Source organism: Lepisma saccharinum, chromosome 2, assembly GCF_977018435.1.
Source record: "Lepisma saccharinum chromosome 2, izLepSacc3.1, whole genome shotgun sequence".
Taxonomy (NCBI): Eukaryota; Metazoa; Arthropoda; class Insecta; order Zygentoma; family Lepismatidae; genus Lepisma; species Lepisma saccharinum.
This window is the reverse complement of record NC_139230.1, coordinates 212,553,718-212,573,776: the sequence shown is the minus strand read 5'-3', so window position 1 is coordinate 212,573,776 and position 20,059 is coordinate 212,553,718. Positions and strand designations below refer to the sequence as shown.

The following is a 20,059-nucleotide window of genomic DNA, read 5'->3' as shown; positions in this document are numbered from 1 at the left end:
TGTAAAGTTTTATTTATTCTACCAGAGTACACTACGTCACAATAGTCGAGAAATGGATATATAAGTGTTTCAACTAATCGCTGCTTGATTTCTGAAGGTAATAGTTTGTCATACTAGTAATCAAAGGAAAGTTACCTGAATTATAGAAAATGTTATTTTTATTATAATTAGTTTAAAACATGGATCAGAAGAGTACATGCAAGGTATCCAAATCCTTTTCAATTCTAATTCCAAAAGATTGCATTCCATAATGAAAACAATATTTCCATTTCTAGGTTAAGAATTGTGATATTATTCAAGACAAGAAAAATGATACTGTACAGGGAACAATGGATGGTCTTCTTTCAACTACAGAGAAACAGGATGAAAACACTGAAGTAAGTATTCTCTTGAAATAAGTTCCGACTAAAGGTAGATAAATCCTATTTCACTGCATACACACTTTGAGTTGTACACAGTGCTTTAAAATATCAATGTCTGACCATAGATGGTTGCCTCCCTGATGGTGCAGTGGTAGCATCATCACCTTGTAATCAAGGAGTCCTGGGTATGATACGCAGTGGAGGCACATAGTGGTTTGGATCCCACTTTAAACTGTAGGTCCAGTCCCGATTAGCCTTACTGTGCATAAAGTGGATTTAAACACCAAATCAATCAATCAATCAAATATATTTTTGTAGAAGCAGATTAAGTTTTGCTAAAAATGGCAAAATATAACCAAATATCACTTAAAATGTGCACTTAAAAAGTCACTTATAATTTACACAAATTTACAGAACCTTGCATATACCCTTTTTAGTAAGAGTGTGCAGGATGGAAAGAAAACTGGGAGGGGCATTAAGAGCTCATAATGTGGGACAAAGAGATGAAAAAATAGGAGATAACTGCCCCCTTGCTCCTACTAATCAATGCCACTGCTTATTAATAAAAATGGTGCACCAATTACCAAATCTAAATGCACCATCTGGACTGGATACTAATGGTGAATTGCATTGCAGCATTGCTGCAAGCGTGACAGACCATTGAAAAGCAAATTGACATGTGTTAACTTGCTGCAAAATTATGTGGACTTAAACTGCAAACTCATGTTTCTTGCACACTTAGATTTAACTTGCATCCAACTTGAAGCATCAGGCAAGTCTTGCAAGAGAAAATCAAATATAGTGCACACTTACAGTTAACTTACATGCTATCTGGGTGTCTGATATTGAATGAATATTGGCGCATACAAATTTTGTCAGACACACTAGGTAATCTTATTATTTTCCTTATCTTAATTGTGAACAGGCATGTGGCCAAGGGTGAGGGGGCTCGGGGGACTGAACCACCCCTAAATCCTACAAATGCTTTATTGGAAATAGTGTATAGTGGCAATTAATTGTACTTGCTTAGCAGGATTAAACCTATTGTGTAATAAGTTGTAATATACTGAGAAATTCATCTTCAGTTCTTCTAGCACCCACTTTTTCACCTTTAGATGGTGGCTGCTGATAAGAATAAATACACACTGAAGCATTTGTAGTTTTCTTTCATTTAAAGCTAAACGTGACTGTGATGATAACTGATGATTGCATGAAATGATAAAGGAAACCCCCACAAATCTCCCTTAGTGCCATCGACATGAGTGGAAGGAAACTTTCAGACCAATAGGACAAGTGATACGAGATGTTCATACTGATGTGACTAGCGATACAGACACTTCCAGATGGTCCAGCAAACTGTCCAACAAGGTACACATTCAGCACACGTTCATGTACCATATTCACGTTCTGCTTGTTACTTCGGTCAGAAAACTCCTTCAAGGAAGGGGTTTCAGACTGAAGTGACGTGAAACAGTTGGAGTTCCCATCGAAGTGACAAGCAACATGGTGCTTTAAGTCTATTAGCAAGCATTTGCTGCTAATTGTGCAAACAACAGATCTAGGCGACACGATAAGCTGCATGTGTCGCTTTGTCGCTCAAACTGGGCAATTTCCTGAATAGCTTGCAACTTGTTGCCACGGGTTGTTGTTCTTGCATGCTTGGTGAATTTCTTGTTTTAGGGAGATTTTGCACCGAAGCGACAAATGGCATGCAACACTTGTCACTTGAGGATTTCACCAACCGAACATTGGACTGTGTGGCCCATCATGCAGCTACAGTGTGAAACGTTGCTCGTGATTGGCTCGTTCCCAAGCGACATGTGTTGCATGTCACTTTGGTCTGAAGGCTGTCTAACCCCCCCCCCCCATCCATGTCTTTTTTGTGTGAAATCCCATGTCATTTGATGCCTGTCACTTTGGTCTAAAATCTCCCTGACAAGATGGTCCAGTCCAAGCTTGTGTCTACAGTTCAAAAGGCTACATTGATTATCAATTGCTCACTTCCAAGCGGTATGAAATAACTCTCAGGATACTATTTACATTCTATTAACATAGAAATATATACTTTAGTACACAACCCAACACTTGACATCCAGAATCACATTGCGATGTTTCTTCTTGTGTTACACATGCTATTTATTTATTTATTCATTTTATTTTACTTTTCTTTCTAAATTAATGCCATTTTGTGACTGCAAATCACTCCACAAATATAACTGTTTCCTTCAATTCACTTACTACCTTTGAAGACAAACAAATCTACAAAACGTATTCCAAAAACTAAGTAAGCTGCATTACTTTCATAAGATTTTTTTTATTTGTTGTTTTAAGTCCACTTTGTGCACAGTAAGGCTAATCGGGACTGGACCTACAATTTAAATTGTGTTCCGAACCACTTGTGCATCCACAGGTTATCGAACCAAGGACCCCTTGATTACAAGGTGACGACGCTACCACTGCACCATCCTACTTTATAAGAAAATCAGCAGGAACACAGATCGCACTGCCATATATGTTGTCATCCAGATCGGGAATCAGTTTTTTGGGTCGTTCTCCACACTCCCCTTGTAGGCTCTGCAGCATGGCCTTGCTCCAGATGTAACCAGGACAGTGTATAGTCTCAAATGTGCACATTCTGTGACCAACACATTTCTCTTCCTGCAGAAAGCCTAAGGGTCTTCAGAGCACTTCATTAGCCCAGGTTTCTGCCTAAACTTAGGTTTATCATCACCCTTCCACCATCCTGTAACTTTCATTGAAGAGTGTCTGCTTTTATTACCATTGTTTGCAGTTTTATAATTATGTCTTTGAGTTTTTGTTTTAAGTCCACTTTATGCACATATAGGCTAATAGACTGGACTTATACACTATCTACCAAAAAGTAATTGGGCACAATACGTTCTACTTATTAATCATAAAAATAAAAGTCCTATAAATAATATTATTAGCCCACTATTATAATTTATTTATAAATATATGATGGTGGTTAATTTAGTATCTAATTTGAATCATTTAGTATCTAATTTGATTCGTGTGGCCTTCATGTTGTTCCTTGAGCAAGAGAACCACTTGTGAAAGTGATGGCACGTAGTGCAAAGTTATCAGACTTTGATAAGGGCATAATTGTGGGCTGCCACCTCAGTGGGCTGTCTAGCAGGGTCATAGCCACAAAGTTAAACAGGCCCAAATCAACAATAGCATTTGTGGTTCGTAAGTGGAAGATGCATGGACATCGTGACAATGGTGAACGTTCCGGGCATCCAAAAAAACTGACTAACACAAATCGGAGAACCCTAAAACGTGAAATTGTTAAAAACAGTACACAGCCGATGGCTACCATCAGACAGGACTTTACGGCAGCAACAGGGGCGTCAGTTTATATTGGAACATTGCCAACAGAGGCCCACCAACTCGCATATTCCGGAAGAGCAGCGGCACATAAGCCGCATATCACCAAAGTGAATAAAGCTCAGCGTCTCAAGAGGTGTTTTGACAGTTTCAACTGGACACTGGAGCAGTGGAAAGCGGTTTTGTGGAGTGATGAGTCGAGATTCACAATGTTTCGGTCTGATGGAAGTGTATGGGTGTGGCGGCTACCCGGGGAACAGCTTTCACGAGAGTGTATAGTGCCTCCCAGGAAATTTGGTGATGGTGAAGTAATGATGTGGGGTTGTTTCTAGTACTACATTGTGGGACCACTGGTGGTTGTTCATGGCACAATGAACTCACAGGCATACTGTTCAATAGTAGACAATAAAATGCTCCCAACCTTGTGGGGTTTTTACGGAATGGACCCCTGTTACTTACAGGATTACAAAGCTAGGTGCCATGTTTCGGAAGCTACTATGCAGTGGTATGCCAACAACAATTTTCACCGATTGGTCTGGCCTGCACAGAGTCCTCATCTCAATCCCATAGAACACCTTTGAGATGCATTGGACCAGCAGGTGAGGTCTCGGGAGATGCGGCTAAATTCCATTGTCCAACTGAGTGAGATATTGGAAGAGGAATGGCGACTTATTACCATGGACTTCTTCCACAAACTAGTTGAGAGCATGCCTAACCTGTGGCTGCTGTTATAGTACCAAGAGGTGGCTCCACGAGGTTCTAACAGGGTTCGCACCACCAAACAACAATTTTGTACAGGTGCCAAATTACTTTTTGGTAGACAGTGTAGTTTCAAGTGGGATCCGAACCACTATGTGCCTCCATCAGGTATTGAAGCTGGAACCCCTTGATTACAAAGTGACGACATTACCACTACGCCATCAAGGTAACCCTTCATCATTATGCATTTTCTTGTGATTTTTCAGGTGCATGTTGTCATATTGGATATGATGTCTGTCTGTTTCGTGGATCCATCTGCAGTTAAGACAATGACAGCTATTCACCAAGAATTTAAGAACAAGAATATTACTTTCTGCATTGCAGAATGTTCGGGTATGTATCATAATTCATAATTGCATTTTCAACCTCATATTTTACTATAATTTTTTCTTCAACTTTACTGGTGATGAATGGTTATGAATTGTATATAACCAAAAGTGAACAGCCTGAAGAAGGGAGCAGTTGCATCCCAAAATGTTGTGGAAGCAGCATAGATACTCGCAAGAACATAAGTTTTTAATATATTTTTACTGCAGATAATGTTTTCAATTAACATACTGAATAATGCTTTGTAAAAAATTCTTCTAAAAAACATCTATAACTGTTTACTTATGTGTTAGCGAGTATTTTGTTGTTTGAGCAATGTTTCGGGGTTCCTACAGCCCCCTTCTTCAGGCTTCTCTAGGCACTAGATTATCCTACATGCCGTGTCACTTTTTTAAAAAACAAGGATTGGGTTAAAAGGTACATTTGGAAAATATAAATTTTTTAAAAATCATGCCTGGGCCTTGCTAAAAAGCTTCTCAAAACCAGTATTACTCCTGTTAAGAATCCCTGAAGACGTTAAAAAATCAAAACCTAAAACTGTTAAAAAAGTCCCACACACAGTCGCCAATGATGGTATCTGGTTCTACTTGGAATGCAGGAAGTTGCCAAAGTATTTCCCTTCTACTTACCCCCCCTCCACCTCCCCGCCGGAGTTTACATCACATCCAACACAAAGTCCCGTGTTTCCTGAGCTGCCTGGATAACCTCAGGCATAACATGGAAACCAATTCTGTTTTTCTTTTCATGTACATCCCATCTTTTAAACATTTTAACCCAGATTTCGTCTACATTCCCATCATCCCTGTTCAACTTCTTGTGTCTTTCCTTACAAATGTAGGTGGCCTCGAAAACATTCCTATTGGTTTGTTATTATGATTTATTATGATTTCAATCAACATTTGACGACATTGTTCGTTTGTGGATTCCAACGACTCGCAGTCATACGACAGTAACATTGCTTTTCTTCCAATGGCTTCAATATCTGAATGTTGGTAGGAATGGAAATAAAATGAATTTGCAGCTGAACGGAGCTCACAATCGGTTACCTTCATCAGTTTCTCTTGTGCTGAGGATTTCCCAATTGAGCACATTGCGGATGTGGTTTCGAGTTTTTGTTTTAGGTCCACTTCGTACACAGATACGCTAATCAGGACTGGACATGCAGTTTAAGGTGGCATCCTAATCACTACGTGCCTCCACCAAACATTGATTCCTGAGCCCACTGAATAAATACAAGGGGATGGACTTTAACACTATGCCATCGGGGAGGCCAGAAAAATTCTTGTTATGGTATTACAGTCCATGAAAACATACAGAAACATGAGCAACTTGCGGATGTTGCAACCCAACAGTGATTTAATTCCGAGGATATTGTACACAGTATTGGGAGATGGTCCCTGCCTTATGTCACTGCGATAGTACGACTTGAAACCATTGTCCTTGGCATGGTACAGAAGCAATTTGGCTTCTTCCCTCTATTACTGTTGTACAAATACTTGCATTTTGTAATGAGACTCCAGCACGAACGATGTCCACATGAGCATCCTCACCTGCATTGTACACAGGAAATCGAATGAAATGCCCCCCTTACGGTTATGCAACCTGGAATTTTATATCATCTAGTTTCACCTGGTAGAGTAGTTCCCGAGAGGAGCAGTGTTTCCAAACCTATAACCGTAGTGTTTCCAACCCCGTATTGGTTGGTTGGTTGTTGATTGGGTGTTTTAAGTCCACAATGCACAGTATGACTAATCGGGACTGGACCTACAGTTTAAAGTGGGATCCGAACCACTTTGTGCCTCCACCGGGACCCCTTGATTACAAGGAGACGACGCTACCACTGCGCCATCCAAGCCTGTATTGCTTCGTAGAAGACGAAACCTTCACGTAAACTTCTTCATTCGTGATTTACATTTGGTTTACAGACTCACATTACAGGACACTCTTTTCCTTTATTGCATGTTTTCTGGAGCATTTATTTTTCCTTCTGCGGAGAAAATTCTGTTATTATTTTACATCTTATTTTTCGCAGCTTCTCTACCATCAATCGCAACAATGAGGATGAATGATGACTCGATGAAATTGATAAAAGGACAGTCATAAAGGAACCATGGGGAGCTAGATTCAAATTTTTATTATTACTAATATCTTTCTCTTTTTTTACTTTACTTTTGGCTAGTCGCAACGATGAGGATTAGTGTATGATAAACTTCATGAAGGAACACTCATAAACAATCATACCCAGGCCGGGACTCGAACCCGGGAATTTCGGCAGCGAGATCAAAAGCCGACGGCTTACCACACTTGGGCACAGCAGCAGCCAATTATTATTATTGATATTGTCTCAAGTAGTGTATTTTGCCACCATATTCTTTCACACAATCATGAAACGGATGGAAATTAAAATGTTAAAATACCTGCCTACGTTGTTTTTTTTAGCTTGCAATATAAACCCCTACTGCACGAAGCCAAATTGTGGGAATACGAAACAGAACCAAGTTAACATATCTTGACCATGGAAAGTGTTAATACAAAATCTAGAAAAGAGCCATTTAACAGTTGCCTGTTTGCTTTTCCATTTGTTGTATGGGAAGAATTGTCTGAAATGTGTGTGTAGTGGCAGGCAAAAGAGAATACAAAGATCGAATAGAGAGGCAACACTGTCATTGTTCTGCACTGCACAGACCACGCGTCTCGTCGAGTGGGCGGGGCACTGTGGGTGCGAGCGAGCTGCTGTTGCTTCTGCAAAAAGAACACTCACAAAAAACTGAATGACGCTCCGCTTAAAGTCTAGTCAATTGAGAAAGGATTTGTTGAGGAAGTGGATTGAAATATAAACGCTAGAATTTGGTCTAAGCCTATAATGGTTACTAGCAATAAGAGCTGATCAATTTTTACATGTGGAATTCCGTAATGAACGAGGCAACAGGCCGCACTCCACACCTTTAGTCTGGTAACACAAATAGCTAAATCATCTCATTATATGCGTTCGGTTATGCTGATAGTCATGTTTAATATATTACCTTCAAACATAAACAATATCATGGACTCACTCAGAGGCAGAATTCAATTTTACGCTTTACTTTCCTGAAGATATTGTAGCAATATAATCATTCCGCTCTATTTTCGTATTCTCAATTGAACTCGCACTATTTTTTCCAGAAGTTGAGCCCCCCCCCCCCTCGCTTATCCCACCTTAAAAATTCTTGGGCGAGAGTCTACAAACTATACTAAAACTGAATTACAGACAATACTTTACGACTCAAAGTGACGTGACCTAGAACGTAGTGAAAAATCACTGGTGCAAAATTCAACGTAATGATGATAAAATGAAGGTAGGAAAATGGATGTGCTAGAAAGTTTTACATACATACACACAGTTAGCTCCATGTAGAAGATATTTCTTCACATTTTTCCCACCTTGGCTTCCTTGAATTCACGAAACTGTAAAGCCATGAACGCGTTAACCCCCTATAATCATGGAGTTCCAGGTTCGATTCCTGGTGGAGACACAACTGCCTAGTGGTTCGGATCCAACTTTCAACTGTAGGTCCCACTTCGAGTAGCTTTTTTGAGCATGAAATGGAATTAAAACAAAATTGGAACACGGTAACCCATCACAACACACGCACAGAGAGCGTTGAACTTAATGACTGACAACTACATCGAACTTTCAGCGAAGCTGGAATAAGGTCTATTTGCCATGACAAATAGTGTGAATTTTCAGTCTCGTGGTGCCTTCTATACGAAGTGCAAGCAAGTTATCTAAAAAAATTCAAATGTGAGGGTGAGTCGAGCTATGTTTCATTCAATAAGACTCTTCACTTCAAACATATTTTGCTCTATAGCTGTCGATTTCGAATGGGCATCTAAGACTGGTTGCTTAGCAAACCGAATTTGGAAAAAATCATGGACTGTCATAGTTCCAATCACACTACAGACATAGCAAAAATTGTTCGCCTGAAGATGAGAGAAGAGGTGATCTCTTGAAATGTCTCGAAATGTATAGATAGAATATATGGTCAATCAAAAGGAAAAACAATGATAATGTCCAATTAAGTAGAAATGCTGTTAGAATCGATGTTCATTCACAGAGCAGAAGGGTTATTTTAACAAAATCCTGTTTCCCTGCTGGCTGCTTCGGGGAAGGGGACTTTGTAAAGTTATCATTTCTTGGCCAAGCGGTAGGCCTAATTGGTTGATTGACCACGAGTTCCTTTGTAGGTAAACGCGGCAACAGAGGATCACTGCCATAAAGGTGGTTCCTGTGCCGGCTGAAAGAGCTACAGGAATTTAAAGAACCATTGTCACTAACTTCAGACAAACATCTAATAATTTCCTTAGGTTTCGAAGCTGATCCGAAGAGACAACAAATACCAAAAAAAGACATGAATTAAATGATCAATTGGTCCGTCCTTCTGTTGATGGATAGCAATCCATATTAACAATAATAATCATAAGCTTATCATTAAAGAGTCAACAATCAAAGCTAATACGCATCTATTGATCAGAAATTACTATAGTGTTAAAGTTGTTTTTGTACCTTTTGTTATTTTAAGTCGCTCTTCTGCCACTTTCAGCTAATGAGGATGAGTGACTATTAGATTAAATTGACACCATGATACCAATACTGAAGCCGTGACTCGAACCCGGAAATTTCGTGGTATCGGAAGTAGACCATTTAACGTGCTTGGCCACCAAAGAGAACCTTCTCTGTGGCCAAGCGCAGTTAATGATGGACCAACGATCCAGACACCGAATGTTCCGGGTTCGAGTCCCGCCCGGACCTTTGTTAATTTCTTAATCGTCAGAAATCCCTTCACAATCTAAGACATAACACTTTATCAAAACTTCATTCCCCTCCTCTCCACCTCAAATTTAATACTCAATCTTCCCAACAAAATTTCCATGCCAATTTTAGACTTCCTGTTGATATTGCTCCCTCCAAAAAAAGCAATCTAAGACGTAATAGTAATTAATACACAAGAGTTGTGATTTCCTGCCCCCAAAATAATTATCAATCCCGCTACCTGAAAATACCACTAACTTCATTAATCTCCCACCATAATTACCCTATCAATCTAAGGCCTAATATGTAAGAGTTGGATATCGCCCCCCCCACCAATATTACTTATTACCCGTAACAATTCCCCTGACAATCTACAAATTACTATTTGTATAACAGCAATGTCTAATTGATAACGTAATTAAACTTGTCCCCTGTTTACTCAGTCAAACTTCCATCACAGTCTGTGCCATAATGCCCCTCCCCCTGGGCACCACTGATTTAGAACTATGACAACGTGATATGTCTAATGTAACTAATAGTTAAGTGTTAGGGATGGGTGCATGTGTGCTGCGCATTTGAATTTCATGTGAATCATATCTGTCAATAATGTGAATATTAATATTATAGAATATAATATAATGTTGCAGGTGTATGAAAAAGTAACCATGAGCACCAAGAAAGAATTGGAAACGTAAGTTGCATATGGAGATGTGTGTAATTAGTTTTGTTCTGGGATGTAGCAAAGAACATCGGTTAAACCATGTGTCCACCCGCCGTTGGATTCAAGCACTGCATCTAGTCGACGAGGCAAGGATTTCACGAGCAGATGTTTGGTCTTCTTCTTAAACTCTCCCAAACATCAAACACGTGAGCCAGTAGAGCTTTCATTGTTCTCAGCTGTCTAGGTTCCCACTCTCTCACCATCAAAGCCCAAATGTTTTCGATTGGGAGACTTCGCTGGCCAATCTACTCTTGAAATTCCTGGGTGCTGATTAAACCAGGTGGTGTTCGCTTTCGATGTATGGACGCTGTTGTTGTCTTGATCGAAAGTCACGTGCGAAATCTCATCTTCAAGGTGTCTCTCTCGCACGCTGGGAAGCATGTGGTTTTCCAGCTCTGCGATGTATTCCTGCAAATTCATTCTCGAGGACACTTCCACCAATCCACCTACTCCAGACGAACTGATCCATCCCCACACCGCCACATATATCCTGCCACTCCTAGCATGGGTAGAAATGTTCTTGGGGCCGTAGCAAGTGTTGTTGTGCCTCCAAACATAAACCTGATCATTTTCGTCAGACGAAAATACTTTCTCGTCGCTCAAAATTACGTTCTGCCAAAATTCTTGAGGAGCTGGTAAATATTTGTAAAGCAAAACTGATCCATGCTTCGTGATGGAAATGCAGCATTGCTTCTTTCTTTGCCGCTCGACGGTGCCAAACTTTTGCAGCATGGCACTCCAGTTTCAACTCTTGGCGAATCTACGTTGTAGCCATGAAGGGATTGCCCTCGCTCATCTCAACGATGCCTGCATCTTCTTCCCTGGTTGCCTTCCTCAGCCGGCCTTTGTTGGGTCTTGACTTCATTCCATGGTCCCCTTTTTCCTCGTAACACCGAATCCAACGCCTGATTCAAGAATCGTCCACACCAAGGGCCGTAGCAATCTGTAGTGCAGCAGATCCGCCGCACAAGACTATCTTCTCTCTTGTAAATTCCGAAATGTAAGGCATGATGAAATGATATCGTAAAGGAACATTCGGACCAAAGGGACATGCTGCACGTGCACATGCCTCTTGAAAACACCTTATCGTTGGTGCATGTAGAGTTTCACGCCCATTCCGGTGCAGAAAGTTTCATTTTATTGGTTCTGTTGCAAGTGGCATGCTCAAGGCATAGATACGAGTAAAACTGCTGCAGGATCTCGAACGAAGCACCCACCGGGGCTCGAATTAAAGCCAAAGCGTGGTGGCAAAAGGCAACCGTGAAGTTACTGCATCTGAGATTTACGTCAAGCAGGGCCTGCGTGGTGTGTGCAAAGAAACTCACGCTTGCTTTAGGAAATAAGGATACTATTGAATCAATGCAATATAAAAGAGTATATATCATAAAATATACATTATTATTGACTCATGCATTCCCTGAAAAAAATGCATTGTTTTCTCGCACATTTCTGCCCGCAATGAATATAAATGTATAATCTATTAAATTAAGCAGGTGCATGCAGATTTAAAAATATTGATAAGATGATTCAATTGAATTGAATTGAATTGAATTGTTGTTTTTTAAGTCCACTTTGTGCACAGAAAGGCTAATTGGGACTGGACCTACAGTTTATAGTGGGTTCCGAACCACTATGTTCCTCCACCGGGTATCGAACCCGGGACCCCTTGATTAAAGGTGACGACTCTACGATTGCACCATAGGAGAGGCCCTAGTCCTCTTACGGAGATAATTCGTTCGGAGCAATAGAAATGCCCTATCAAAACAATTGGGGAATATTATTTTCAATGTGGATATTCTTCGGAAAATATGTTTTTAACAACAGTTTACCTAAATAGTGGGGACGTGGGGTGTGAGTGAGAGTGAGTGAGTGAGTGAGTGAGTGAGTGAGTGAGAGAGAGAGAGATAGAGAGAGATAGAGAGAGAGAGAGAGAGAGAGAGAGAGAGAGAGAGAGAGAGAGAGAGAGAGAGAGGAAAACACACAATTTTCTGTTCAGTGCGAACATTTGGGATTGCTTTTTCATAGCGCACCAAAAACACAATACGTATAACCCAAATACAACCCAAACCTTCAATGGCAAAATTATGAGTCAATCACTCAACTGGAATAAAAAGTATGGATTTAAATCTAGGAGGCCAGAAGATAGTTATTGCGCTACCATGTGCCAAAAAAATCCACTTTGCCCGCGAGAATTGTCATGCCTGAGTGACATGTAGTTTACGTTCGTTGTGAGAGTTGCTTCAATTCCATTGCCTGCCAAGAATAATGATAGCGCTGAAAGCATAAAATACAGAAATGTGCATGTTTGGCGAGCTATGAGAAAAGCAGATCCTTGTGTTTTCTTTTCAAAATTTACTAATTTTATGTCAACTTTTACATATAGCCAATGTCGACAGAGGATGAATGATGCTTCAGGGAAATTGATGAAGATTGAAGAAACAACGAAAAAGAAAAACTCTAAATTATCAGAGGCTAGGACCCAAGAACCCTGGCTACGCAGCATGTTATGATATTTAAGTATATCACGGATTGCTGCTAAATCCTTTCCTAGATATTTGTAATGAATGAACCCCCGCCCCTGCTACGAGAAAAAGAAAGACTACAGGATGTGAAACATTCACAATGTAATTGCATTGCTTTACATCGCTCTTGGCTGTATTCCAAATGTAGTAAGAGATCAGCGATAAGTTGGATTTTTTTTCTTGTGCCAAGGTATAAGTGTATTTCAGCGCAAGGGCTACCTATTTCATCATTTATAAAGAGTTAACTTCGTCGTTACACTATCACCAGGCACAAATGCATCAATTTCTATTTTGGTTATTTTACATCACTCTTCTGCCTCTTGAGTTAATCGCGATAATACGGATGAATTATCAATTTATAAAATTGTGATGCGACAAACTCAGTGATATATTCATGCCTGACCAGAGTTCGAATTTGGAACATATGACCTCGCTTCGCTAGAAAGGCTGGCAGAAATGTATCGGAAAAGTGTAGGAGCACCAAGAACCGGTTTCACCCAGCACAGACGATGAAATCATTTACAGCGACTCGCTGTGGCAGTGTTGCTCGTCACCCCCTCCCCCTCACTTGCAGATAGCCTAGCCTTCTCAGCACCCCACCTGCTGATGGAAGAGTGGAACCACAAGCAAAACAACCTGCGCAGACCCACGACTCCTGTGCACCGTACTCCCGCGAGGAGGGGCGGGGGAGAGTGGACCATGCTTCCTTATGGCCCGAGCTGAAGGGAAGAAGGGAGATCTGCACGGGTACTTTTCGTCCCAAGGATTTTTTTCGTTGTGGTCGATCTATACTTTTTGTTTCAGGCATATTCCGACTGGAAGGTTTCTGGCACCCTTCCCCCCCCCCCCCCACTTCCCACCATGGTTAATAAATGAGACCCTTGCACTTTCAAAACCCTTATCGCAAGAAAAAGCTGGCATCAATTTTACACCACCATACAATAAGATTTACACGGGAAACATTTCGTAACATATTTTCTTGATTTGGACTAAGGGCAAATTAAAAATAGTCAAAGAATTAAATTACTGAAAATATGGAAAAGCGCGATACCGAAATCTGTAATGAGTGCGAAGGGAAAATCGAGAAAAGGAAAAAAAAAAGTATAAAAGTATTCAAATAACCAGATTAAGAGAGAAAGTTATCACGGCTCGAACAATGCAAATGAAAAAATAACAAAACGGGAATACGAATTGAAATATACGACAATCGGAAGTAGGCTGAAGGAAGCAAATTTTAATAAACGTGGAAAGGAAACATAATGAAAGGAGTGCTGGTTCGATTCGCGACGGAAGCTCATATTTGTTGTTCGAATCCCACTCTACACTGTATGTCCAGATGCATTTACACTTAAAACAAACTTCGTGGAACTTTTTCCAAATCAGATGCCGCCAAAAATTTTAAAACAAAAAGAATAACTCTGAAGGAAAAATGCCGAAAGCGTTATTGCAAAATGAAAAAAAAAAAATCTTCACATATTGGTTCGGAAGTGGTAAAAGAATAATAAAAAACTCAAGCATAAATGTTAATAACACTTGTTATTATTACCTGAGACATTCTCAAAGTAAACTTCTTGTCCGTTAAAATCAAATCAAGAGGAAAGCAAGATCTCCACCCGGTCGCGTAAATCTGTGGCTAGATTCAAGAGTTGGAAACACTACGCTTCTCGCGAGCTGCTATTCCTGGCGAAACTAGATGATATAAAATTCCGGGTTGCATAACCGTAAGGGGGGCATTTCATTCGATTTCCTGTGTACACAGCACACTGGTGCTTCTTCAACGTCTCACCAATAAGGGAAATAGTTGTTTGGTTGTTTTCTTCATTAGCTAGGGAGGGTTCTTTCTTCCCGGCACTGAAATTATCTTTCCTACTAGTCTTGATGCAGAATCTCCTGAGGATTAAGCCTTTGTTTTGTAGGAAAGCCTCTGTAGCCATCAAATACGATAGCCCTTCCATCTGTTTTCAGAGTGATATCTACACAAGCATTGCAATATTATTGTGTGTTTCATTGTTTCATGACAACTGAGAAACTTTATCATTCGAATAATACAAGAGGATATGCAAGAAGCTCATAAGACATGATATCTTCCAGTGGCACCGCCAGTGGCAAAAGTAGTAATTCTCTGAAAGTGTGCTGCATCTACTTGAATATCATATCCGACAGGGCCCACAATGCAGCAGCAGCAGAAAATCCTATGATTTTCACTTTGTCAATCTTTTGGCAGAATATTTGAACACAATCTTTCTCAATTATTTTGAAGATGATATCCGGACCAATGTTATGCAATTCATCAAAATTAACTGCTGTACTAGTGTTGCAGAAACTTGAGTCAAAATGGAATGGGGATATGGATTCCAGTCATTCTGTTCCTTTTTTTTAATAACATAACGTCCCCAGTTTATCTACATTCTCGCATTTCATTATGTTGCTCACTACCCATCAAAACTCTGGTATATTCTTCCATTACTAAGTTGTAAGTGGAACACAAGTGTATGGAAAACAGCCATGTTGCCTTTTGGATTTCTGTAAATCCATTTCCTCGTGTCAGTCGTGTCCTGCTTTGCAGGGAATGCCATGAGGTCTGATTCAAGTCGCACACAGGGTCTCGGATTCGATACCTGGTGGAGGCACATAGTGTTTTGGACCCCACTTTAAACTTTAGGTCCAGCCCCAATTAGCCTTTCTGCGCATAAAGTGGACTTCAAACAAAAATTCAATCAGAGTCCAGTCCATAATCTGTCGCTTCATCTTGTCACAAATTTACCTCCCAGGAACATTGTCTGCACTGTTAGATTTTCAGACGACAAACAACGTTTTCTTCAAGTACAGATATAGGGGCTTGATATAATTGTGATGTCTGGCTGTTGCAATGATGGAGAGAATCTTCAGCATAGCTTGCAACTGCAAATCATCCATGAGCCGGTTCTATCAGCATTTATCAAGTTACATGCAATGCTGGTAATTTGTGGTGATCATATTTTAACTGCATCTTGTCCCATTGTCCAATTTTCTCTTGCAAATCACACACAATTCAGAGATTTTCATTTTTAAAAGGCAAAAATATAATTTGAAACAACAAGAAAACACAAATTTTAATTAATAATACACAAAATATTAAAAATTATTAACAAATTAACATACAATGTAAGGAAATTCACAATAGCCAGTCTGCCATTTTGAAATCCATTTTGGTGGTTTTCCCGTGGTCTGATTTTGTCTGATTTTGGATATGTTATTCAGCAATGATTCCTGAGCTAGAAATTGTTTAAAAAGCTTCTGAAGTAATTTTGCCCAGGTTTGATGGAAAATTGCTTTAGTTTGCCTGGACTAAAAGGCTTTGAAATCAAAACCTCACACTGTGAGTGGCAAACACAGAAGAGATGCAGAAGTTCAACAATTTTTCTTTGTTGTAAGAAAAAATTCTTGTATTTCCATTTGCAACTGAGTGTGAAATTGAAAACTGAAACAATATTAACAATTATTTACAAATAACATTTTGTTACTAACTTGAAGTTAAGCAGTTGTCTTTATCCCAGAAAAGAGGATATTTCCAAATTTTCCGAAAAACCCACGCAAACCATTATTAGTACCCAAAAAAGTGGTTTTGTCCAAGTAAAAGAGAACGTCTGGTAACCCTAAACGACTTGTATCACTGCACCGGTTACAGTGAGCCCACATGTGTTTCTCACTCAGGGTGCACTCCCCCCAACCCTAATAGTGGAATCGCCTGTTGCTACGTCACTTCACTTCCGCTGGATATCATCTGAGCGGTGAGCTGTACCAGCGTACAGCCTCATTGATACATTCTACATTGAAAATTCAAGCACCTGTACATTGGAAAGCACATATTTCCAACAGCTTTTCCAGTATCCATTTTTCGCTATCTCCACTAATAACGTACTTGTCTTATTATAAATCTCCAAGGCGCCATTAAAGTAATCTAATTACTGTGTGATAATGATTTTGGTAATAAAGCAGTTAATAAAATGAAACATCTGTGAATTGAGTTGGTAAGCTTAAAATATTACTTTGTATATTAACAAATATAATGATTTGTTGTAAAGGAGATCAAATTCAAGGTTTAGAACTAACAACATTTTCTTTTTCTATTTTCAGCCTCTGTTTATGAAATGCTGCACAAGTGTGATTTCTTTAAAGAGTTCCCAGATAGTTGCTTGTTTCCATCTGTACATGATGCTGTGTTGTTTGCTCAACAGACCAAGGCATAATACTTAGTGATTTGAAGACTTTCTTAGAGTTTCCGAGACATTACGGGAAGAATAATTTGTTGTTTGTGTATTTTGAGAGCAATCATAGATATATATTTTTATATTTCAGTATATTCTGAAAATGCTGCTTACTGAACAACAGTATTATTGATATTTTAAAAACGACTTAGTTTGTTTGTATAATGCCTTCCAAAAGTCCTTGAGTATGTAAGTGATACAATTGGGAAAGTGTGAAGAGCAAGATGTTGCATATTGCAATTGTGAATCTCAAATATTCAGATTCTTATTTCTGAGGTACAACTTTACATTATATTGGCTTTAAGAGTAACTTAGTCTTGTGGTTTCATATATTTTTTACCATGTTAAATACTTTTACTGTTAATTGTGAATATAAATATGTTTAAATGCTGATGAACTATATTAAAAGTGGCACACAAACATTCACAATTTGTCAACTATTGCAGCCAGGAGACTTCAGTTTTGGTACATATCTATTTTTTATGTTACTTTATTTTCCTACCTCTCCAGGTTAAGTGAGACAATGGCAATTTGGATGAATGATAAAAATAACTGAGAGAAGAAATGCAAAAAACATACTCAAGAAAGATTTGAACCTTGTCTTCATAGTATGTTATGCTTAACCATTCTACCATGGATGAAAACTCCTACATAATGTTTTAAAATTGTAAATAGCATTATATTCATGGCATTTAATAACTAAATAAATATAAGGATATACACATGTACCTTTTAAATATTTCCAAATTTTTAAACTCTCCTGGATTCTTAAGGGCAGGGGTGCCCATCCCCCCAAATGATGGTCATGTGTTCCCCCAAAACCATGCCATAATCCTCATAAAGTATTTAATTATGACAGTGCGTTTACTGAAAGTAACTTTTTAGCTTTACTTAACACTATACATGATCTGCCCCTCCTCCTAAACAGGGGTGCTCATCCCACCCAAGACCTGAATGCATGACCCCCAAAATCATTCATCACAATCCTCTCAAAATAGTTTGGATGAATATGTAATAATTGATTTTTATTTGAATACAATAGAATGTAAACTGTCCATATTTTTTAATAGCTCAAATTTTCAAAATAACTGAATGCTAGTACATTGATTGGTTATATGCTTAAGTTAATCTCAAATGTAAAGTAAAATTAAAGTGCTCCCCCTCTGATTTGCACCATGCCATGAAGGCATATAGGGGTTGCGGAGTTAAGGCCCCACACTTTCTTGATCATGGCCGAAGGTGGGGGTGATGTGATCAGCACCACACCCCTGGCTGCCTTTACTGACCCCCCCCCCCCCCCGAGTTTCCTCCAGTTACCCACTTTATACGATGCTGGGTAGATGCTGGAGCCACTTGAACAGTAGACAAAAAAATCCCGGTTCTCTCCTGCCAGGGATCGAACCTGGGTTTCTCTCATGGTAGCATGGTAGTCAGATGCCCTAACAACTAAGCTACCATGGTTAAGTAAATTATATACATATGCATTTAAACAGTGTTTGTGGGTGGAATATAAGATTTAAGAAATCCACAATTTGAGTATTTAACACAAATTGTTTCACAACTTAAGATAGAAAATTCAACCTGGGCAAACCAAATAACGTGCTGCAGATGTCTGTTAACCAAAACTAGCTTGTTTGTGTAGTTGGGAGGATGCAATGTACATCCACAAACCTCCATGTGGGCAACCCTACCCTAAATACTTCCTTTATCTAATGGATTAAATATGGTGCACTTAAGGTGGAAACTTTTTTACATATATTTCTGAAAAATATATAAATGTTGAATTTTGACAAATTTCAATGGCGAATTCTGTACCATAATCTTCCCCTGTGGGCACCCCTGCATCAGGGAAGGGAAGAAGAGTAAATGCACATGTATTAAAACAAGGTAAAAGCTTCTTGTGGTTTTCCTTGTCAGCCTTTCATTTTTCTTCCTTACTTTGTACACTCTCCACTGACTTTCTATGGCCCCTTTTCAGTTGCTTCCACAAATTGCAAACTGCCTTCCATTTTTTTCTTCCCAGGCAGTAATGAGCCCAAATAATTATTTTATATCTGGATCTTTTTCATCTTCTTCTTAAATTACTTGGCCGCCTCTATTTTGTTATCAATTTGGATTATGGACTTTCTGACCCAGTTTCAACTTTCAACACTTCTTAGGTTTTTTGTGTCACCTGAAGGTTTATGCTTCTGTGTTTTTCGTAACTTTTTTTTTTTTATTAATAAATATTGCAGATGGGGAGATATCATCGTATTGACTGCTTTACTATTTGGTTTCAAGGGAAAATAGCTAAGCAAACATTTTATGCTTCTGGCATATTCATTCTCAAGTGCTACACTTTACTGAATCACTGGGACAGTCACTGTGTGCTGAATATGTGTGTGAGAATGTACACATGTGATTGTGTAAGAGAGATAGAGATATTCTTATAGGGTCATTCCATGCAAAACCATCCAATGGGGGTTGCATGACCATTTTAGAAAAATTTCATTTTTAGTACATACGTTTGTACATGTTTCTAGATATCAAAACCAATGTCAAAAAAAAATATTGTCTTTAGTTCTCCTGGGGCAGCTATTTTTCCAACATGGCGCATGGCTCTTTTTGCTCATGTAGCAGTATACAGAAACCTTAATATCTCAAAAAACATTAAAGCTAGAGACCTGAAACAAAATTCATTTTGTAGCTAATAAAGTATACTTCCTATGATATTCAGGTATATTTTGCTTGAAATTGCATCGTAAGTACGAAAATTATGGTGGAAAATGGGGTAACAATAGTTAAGAAATTGCATTTTTAAGCCCGATTTTTTTAATGAAGGGGTTTAGTCTAAGGCTTGATTTTTTTTTCATGTGTAGACCTACCTGCAGGGTGTCTGTAAATAAAATATCAGTGCTTAGAAATGCACCCCTTTTTTACAACATGGGCTCAAACATGGCTGTTCATTGAATTTTGACAGTTTTCGGGGTTAAATATCTCAGATG

At 39.1% G+C, this 20,059-nt stretch overlaps 1 protein-coding gene across 1 annotated transcript in view; it reads left to right on the top strand.

Moving 5' to 3' along the window:
- The window catches only part of LOC145984298 (prestin-like), a 117,192-nt gene extending 97,468 nt beyond the window's left edge, over positions 1–19,724 (top strand). Inside the window, exons 13-15 of the mRNA XM_083117941.1 lie at positions 276–377; positions 4,676–4,802; positions 16,945–19,724. Coding sequence (XP_082974067.1) covers positions 276–377; positions 4,676–4,802; positions 16,945–17,057 — 342 coding nt within the window. The 3' untranslated portion in view covers positions 17,058–19,724. The remainder of the gene's footprint in view (positions 1–275; positions 378–4,675; positions 4,803–16,944) is intronic.
- Positions 19,725–20,059: the final 335 nt, after the last annotated feature.